The following is a 7078-nucleotide window of genomic DNA, read 5'->3' as shown; positions in this document are numbered from 1 at the left end:
GACTGAGTGACTTCACTTTCACTTTCAAACAGAATAAACACCTCCTGGCATGAATCAGTGATGTGGCTGGCATGAATCAGTGATGTGGTGATAACAGTGATAGATCTGTGACTAATAAGGGGCTGAATCAATTGTGCTCACCTTCTTTATCCTAGTCATTCCCTGATCTGGTGAGATGTTTCTGAAATTCCACTTAAATTTTTTTTTAAAGTATGAGATAAATTTCATAATTACTAATATGTGAATGGCACCCCACTCCAGTAATTTTGCCTGGAAAATCCCATGGACAGAGGAGCCTGGTAGGCTGCAGTCCATGGGGTCGCTAAGAGTTGGACGTGACTGAGCGACTTCACTTTCACTTTTCACTTTCATGCATTGGAGAAGGAAGTGGCAACCCACTGCAGTGTTCTTTCCTGGAGAATCCCACGGACGGGAAGCCTGATAGGCTGCCGTCTATGGGGTCGCACAGAGTCGGACACAACTGAAGCGACTTAGCAGCAGCAGCAGTGCTTTCTGTGACCACTTTGAAATTTAAACTCTCACATTAATTAAACAACATCACTGTCTATTTAGATATCCTATAATCATTTTTAGCTGGTAGGTTTATTATCAATGATATAAATAAAATCTGTAAAGTGCTATGACTGTTGTCCCAGAAAGCATAAGACTACTCTTATAGTTTGAATTATGGCCTTGGTGATGCTATTGATATGTTATTTGTTTCAAAATCAGAGTGTCAAAACTCAGTCCTATCATTGATACTATAGTATTTGGGGTATTTAAAATTTAACATAAGTAATAAATATAATTTAAAATTTGTGAACAGTATTGCCTTATTTATGAATGTCGAATATTTGCAGCTTCTTATAGGAATCAAGTTATTAGCTGAAATAATTATGAACTATAACTTATGAAAGTAGTTTTCATTTAGCCTGTAATGTCAAAGCAGTTTCTGTTTTTAGCACTAAATTGCTTTCTATGCTACTCCAGTCAAGTTAGATGTGTGCAAGATTTTTTAACAAGACCTATATAAGGGAAATTATAAATTTTAATACATGTAATTACTATTTTGGGACTTCCCTCGTGGCTCAGACAGTAAAGAATCTGCCTGCAATGTGGGAGACCTGAGTTCAATACCTGGGCTGGGAAGATCCCCTGAAGAAGGGCATGACAACCCACTCCAGTATTCTGGCCTGGAGAATCAGAGGAGCCTGGCAGGCTACAGTCTATGGGGTCACAAAGAGTCAGATACGACTGAGCAACTAAGCACAGCACAGCACAGTTACTATTTCAGGGAAGATGAAGTGAGCCACAGAATATTAAAACTGGTAACATAATATGAGGTTCTGCATTGCATTTGCCAACTTTAGAGTGACCAATTCAGGTCCTATAACCGGAAAGACTAATTATGATACAGACACAATAATAACAACTATACATGGGCATTACAAAGAACAAGAAAGGACTTGTGTTGCTTCATCACAGTTGTCTAACAGGCTTCCTTGGAACCCACATGTTGGTTCCTTAGTTTCTTCATGGCTTCCTTTACATCTTTATTCCTTAGAGTGTAAATCATAGGGTTAAGAAGAGGAGTGAATACAGTAAAAAACACAGAGATAAATTTATCAATTGTGAACCTTTCAAAGGGCCAAATATAGATAAAGATTAATGGGCCAAAGAACAGAACTACAACAGTAATGTGGGCAGACAGAGTGGAAAGTGCCCTGGATGTCCCACCAGAGGCTTGGCGATGGACAGTAGCAAGAATGATAGTGTAAGAAATGAGCAAAAGGAGAAAACAGATAAGTGACAACAGGCCACTATTTGTGAGCACCAGGATCTCTAAAACATAGGTGTCCAAGCAGGCAAGTTTAATCACGAGGGGGAGATCACAAAAGAAATTGTCTACCTTGTTGGGTCCACAGAAAGGAAGATCTATTGTGAATACCAGGTGACTGGCTGAATGCAAGATGCCAATGGCCCAGGAGACCCCCACCAGGACAGTGCAGGCTCTTCGGCTCATGATGGTCATGTAATGCAGAGGTTTGCATATAGCGATATACCTATCATAGGCCATGGCAACAAGAAGTACCATCTCACTGCCCCCAAAAACATGCAAGAAAAAAATCTGTGACATGCATCCCTTGAAAGTGATGGTCTTGCGTTCACTGAGGAAATCTGAAATCATCTTGGGAGTGGCAAATGTAGCCTGACACACATCAATGAAGGAGAGATTGCTAAGAAGAAAGTACATCGGAGAATGCAATCGAGAGTCTGTAATTACTGTGAGAATGATAAGACTGTTTCCCAACACTGCAGCACCATAAAACACAGAGAAGATAAAGAAAAGGAACAGCTGGAGTTCCCGAGAGCTAGACAGGCCCAACAAAATGAATTCAGTAACCACTGACTTATTGCTCCATCCATTAAATGAATCTGGGCTGCTCAAGTTAGCTAAGGGGAAGAAAAATAATTATTTATTAATTTATTAATTATTTAATAATAAGGATATTATATTATTTCTAGGAATTTATATTTTCCTTGTGTTACGTAACTATACAAATTGTCATTTACTTTTGCATTTATGGATTGGCTAGATAAAAGATGGACAGAGATAATAGATTTATCTAATAGATAAGTCAATATGGAAGGAAGGGAAAATTTGATTTGATATTATATACGAATACACTTTTTATAGAAGTGTGCAAGATCTCAATAGCACTTTGAAAGTCCCATGTACCATACTTACACATTCAGATTACAAATTCAAAAGATTAATCTGATGCCTTTTACAGAATCTTGGAGGGACAAGAAATTTAGGCCAAGTGCAAAGAGATGAAAATCAGACCAGTTACTTTAGCAATGACATTGGAGAAATAAGTGAGATGTGTCCATGCATTTGAGAAAATCTGCAGTGATAATAAGAGAGAGAAGTTAATTTGTAGCAAGTTAAACTACTATGAGTGACAAATTACTTTCACTTTTCTATATTAAAACAATTTGACTTTTACATGATTTAGTAGTCAAAATATCTTCCTAGAATTCAGAAGCATATGTTCTTTTCAATCACTCTTTATTTCTCTCCATATGATCTCCTCTTCACAGCAGTTGAATATAATATTATTTAATCAGACCTTCAAAGCACTTCAAAGATGGAACTGAATGTAATTTAATTACTATGATATGTTTGTTATTTAAACATATTTGTACCACTTATCTTTGCTGGTCATTTTTTAATCTCTTCTTTCTCTGATGAGTTTATCACAATAACAAAAGTGTTTTTCCAAAGTCAACTGAAAACATAATTTATATATTAATTAACTCAACAAATAATACAAATTGTCTGCTCTGCAGCATACAACCTTATGGGCTCTGGAGGCAAAGCAATGGGAAAAAAAGGGGAGGGGGGGATATGCCCCATCTTCATTTGGTTATATCCTAAAGAAATGATGGGACTGACAGAGGAAATGGAGATAAAATATATATTATGTCATTTAGTAATAAGTGTTCCAGAGAAAATAAAACAGGGCAAAGGAATATGGACTAACCAAGTGGTCATAAAAGCCTCACTGGGCAGGTTACATTTCAGCAGCAACTAAAGAAAATGAAGAGCAAGCCTTGAGGAAATCTACTTCAGACAAAAGGAATAGCAAACATGTGCAACAAATTGTTTATGTGAAATAAGCATTCTCTTGAAAAACATCAGTATAATTTGGGCTGGTTTATTAGAAATTAAATAATGGAAACTTAGCTTTTAACCTTACTATGAAATTGGCATAATCGAATTTTTTGAACAATATTCTGCCTCATAGGCTTAAACAATTTTAGAAAGCTGTAAATTCAGTCTTAAAATATGGACACACACTAAAAACCTAGTCTTTTTTGTTTGATATAAAATTGCATTCCAAATTCTATACATACTTCTATATACAGAATTTGAAAAGCAATTTATATTTTTATATAAATGCATGGTGATAATTGTGTCATTCAAAATAAAATTGAAATGATCTGTGATTTCTTGTAAGAACCCTTGAAATGAAGCTTCTGGCCAGATCTCAGAATCTGGGAAAATGTTTCTGTGTCTGTCATCACAGTCAGTGACAGCTACATGAGATACACTGTAGTATCTATTCAAGGTAAGACATCCACATATTGAGAGCATTTCAAAATATAAAAATTACTAAGTACTTTTTTGTATTATTCATAGAATCTTATGCTTTTTAAAACATCTTCCTATAGTGTATCAATGTATATACAAGGCTTGACAAGAGTTTTCAAAGTGATAAATGCAAAATCTATTGGGTTATTAAAATGACAACTTTTTGCCCCATTCTATTCTCTATCACCATATCTATTTTTTCAAAATAATTTAGCAATATGCTTACCTTCACCTGGGTGCTTCAGTCCATCAACATGTTAACAGTGACAATAATCAGATAAGTCTAATGTTTTATTTCAGATTTTAGAATCTCATATACAAACTCCAAGTTATTTTTTTAATTTAACTCTTTTATATTGGAGTATAGTTGACTTACAATATTGTGTTAGTTTCAGGTGTATAGCAAAGTGATTCAATTCTACATACACATATATCCATTCTTTTTCAGATTCTTGTCCAATATAGGCTATTACAGAATCTTGTCATCTCAATTCTATCATTACTTTAGCCCAGAATCCCTTTAACTCTGAATGTTAATATCTATATTTAATTTTTTGCTTCATGTGATTAAATTCTGCGTGCCAGTTTTGAGAGAAATCACAAGGGAGCAATAATAGGTTGAAGAAAAGAAACCTCCAAAACCTATTGGCTTTTAAAAAAAAAACATTGAGTCACAAGAGCCCATATACTACATGCCCCCAAATCTCAGATAACCAATCCCATGGACTGCAATAGCCCTTTAAAAAAACTTCCTTTATTAAGTGAGGTCATCTTGCTGTGGGAATTATTAACACACTTTGAGTTGTTTTTCTCAAAAATGAGATGATTAAAACATGTAAGTTATTTGTCTATAATTGAAAGCAAAGTACATATCACAAGAGGGAAATGTAGTGACCTAGGAGTTTGCAACACCGGTTACTCTTGTTTAACAAGCTGTCTCCCTCCATGTGCCTTTTTTCCTTTTGTTTAAAGTGACTAAGGCGGTAAACACTAGCCCAAATGCCCAGAGCAGGAATATGTATCATAAGAAATATAAATCAGGCAATGGGCCTAAGAGAATTAGAATCTTTTCTTTAATCCTTTGCTTTTTTCTTTTTATGGAAATATCTATGATGAAGTTTTTCAAACTCCATACCTTATAATAAGCTACCCCTCAAAATCCAATATTTTAATTGTCTTTGCTCATTACTTAACCATACACTAGAATCAGAAAGTTCATTTGGGCATACAGTGGGTAAAACTGCTTAGATATGCATGTAGTTTGCTTTTGGATTTTGTGGAAAGAGATCTCAGAGCAGTGAAAGGACTGACATCTACAGAGAAGAGCAGGTGACAGCTAGAAAGGGAAACTTGGTGAGCTAATAAAGAAGCCCAGGTTTCTCTGAATTCTCTACTGATAGACCAGCTTCCTTCTTGATATCTTTCTCTTTAATACTTCACAGATATTTCAGTTCTTCTGTTTGCAAACCTATTCCCCCTTCACTCTGTTCCATCCCCAGCTAATGGCATTTCTTTTGTCCCAGCATTTCAGCCAGAAACTTAGTTTCTTCTTTTTCCTTAGTTTTTTTCCTACATACTGCTTTGTATTCTTCCAAAATATTCCCAGTTTACTAAATTATATTCATTTTAACTCCCCTGTCTAAACCATTATCATTTTTCTCCTCAAAAGTTTCAAGATCTGATGATGATCTCAACTTTTACCATTTTTTTTTAGTTTTCTGTTTTTTTTTAAATTTTATTTTATTTTTAAACTTTACAATATTGTATTAGTTTCACCAAATATCGAAATGAATCTGCCACAGGTATACATTTGTTCCCCATCCTGACTTTTTCCAATTGATTCCTCTAGTTTAATCTTTTTTTTTCTTTTTTTTTTAAATTTTATTTTATTTTTAAACTTTACATAATTGTATTAATTTTGCCAAATATCAAAATGAATCCGCCACAGGTATACATGTGTTCCCCATCCTGAACCCTCCTCCCTCCTCCCTCCCCACACCATCCCTCTGGGTCATCCCAGTGCACTAGCCCCAAGCATCCAGTATCGTGCATCGAACCTGGACTGGCAACTCGTTTCTTACATGATATTTTACATGTTTCAATGTCATTCTCCCAAACCTTCCCACCCTCTCCCTCTCCCATAGAGTCCATAAGACTGTTCTATACATCAGTGTCTCTTTTGCTGTCTCGTACACAGGGTTATTGTTACCATCTTTCTAAATTCCATATATATGCGTTAGTATACTGTATTGGTGTTTTTCCTTCTGGCTTACTTCACTCTGTAAAATAGGCTCCAGTTTCATCCACCTCATTAGAACTGATTCAAATGTATTCTTTTTAATGGCTGAGTTTAATCTTTAAAAATAAAATAAAACCATAAGTCATGCCAACCTTTAACATAAAGCAGGCAGTTACCTTAACCAGAAAAATGATTTTATTCAGGAATAGCAGACATATTGCAACTGCAAGCTATGGCAAAAGTTCATGTCCATTGAGCCAGTGATGCCATGCAAATATCTCATCCTCTGTCATCCCCTTCTCCTCTTGCCTTCAGTCTTTCCCAGCATCAGGGTCTTTTCAAATGAGTCAGTTCTTTGCATCAGGTGGTCAAAGTACTGGAGCTTTAGCTTCAGCCTCAGTCCTTCCAATGAATATTTAAGACTGATTTCCTTTAGGATGGACTCGTTGGATCTCCTTGCAGTCCAAAGGACTCTCAAGAGTCTTCTCCAACACTACAGTTCAAAAGCATCAATTCTTCATCACTCAGCTTTATTTATAGTCCCACTCTCATATCCATACATGACTACTGGAAAAACCATAGGTTTGACTAGATGGACCTTTGTTGGTAAAGTAATATCTCTGCTTTCTAATATACTGTCTATGTTTGTCATAGCTTTTCTTCCAAGGAGCAAGCGTCTT

The 7078-nt window shown here is 35.7% G+C and overlaps 1 protein-coding gene across 1 annotated transcript; it reads right to left on the bottom strand.

Moving 5' to 3' along the window:
- Nucleotides 1-1489: 1489 nt before the first annotated feature.
- Nucleotides 1490-3810, bottom strand: LOC113899595 (olfactory receptor 4K1-like). Its single transcript, XM_027552858.1, has 2 exons — nucleotides 3765-3810; nucleotides 1490-2454 (listed from the first exon to the last, which is right to left on the bottom strand). The coding sequence occupies exons 1-2, from the start codon at nucleotides 3808-3810 to the stop codon at nucleotides 1490-1492; spliced, it is 1011 nt and encodes a 336-aa protein (XP_027408659.1).
- Between the last annotated feature and the right edge of the window lie 3268 nt (nucleotides 3811-7078).

This window comes from Bos indicus x Bos taurus, chromosome 10 (genome assembly GCF_003369695.1).
Source record: "Bos indicus x Bos taurus breed Angus x Brahman F1 hybrid chromosome 10, Bos_hybrid_MaternalHap_v2.0, whole genome shotgun sequence".
NCBI lineage: Eukaryota > Metazoa > Chordata > Mammalia > Artiodactyla > Bovidae > Bos > Bos indicus x Bos taurus.
The sequence above is the reverse complement of the archived record's forward strand: the minus strand, read 5'-3'. Positions and strand labels throughout refer to the sequence as shown.

Bases quoted from the DNA above. Each gene is read 5' to 3' on its own strand.
- LOC113899595 (XM_027552858.1), bottom strand. From the start codon at position 3,810: ATGAGGCAGAATATTGTTCAAAAAATTCGATTATGCCAATTTCATA. The intron at 2,455-3,764 runs GTAAGGTTAAAA...TCTTCCCCTTAG, and splicing joins TCGATTATGCCAATTTCATA to CTAACTTGAGCAGCCCAGAT.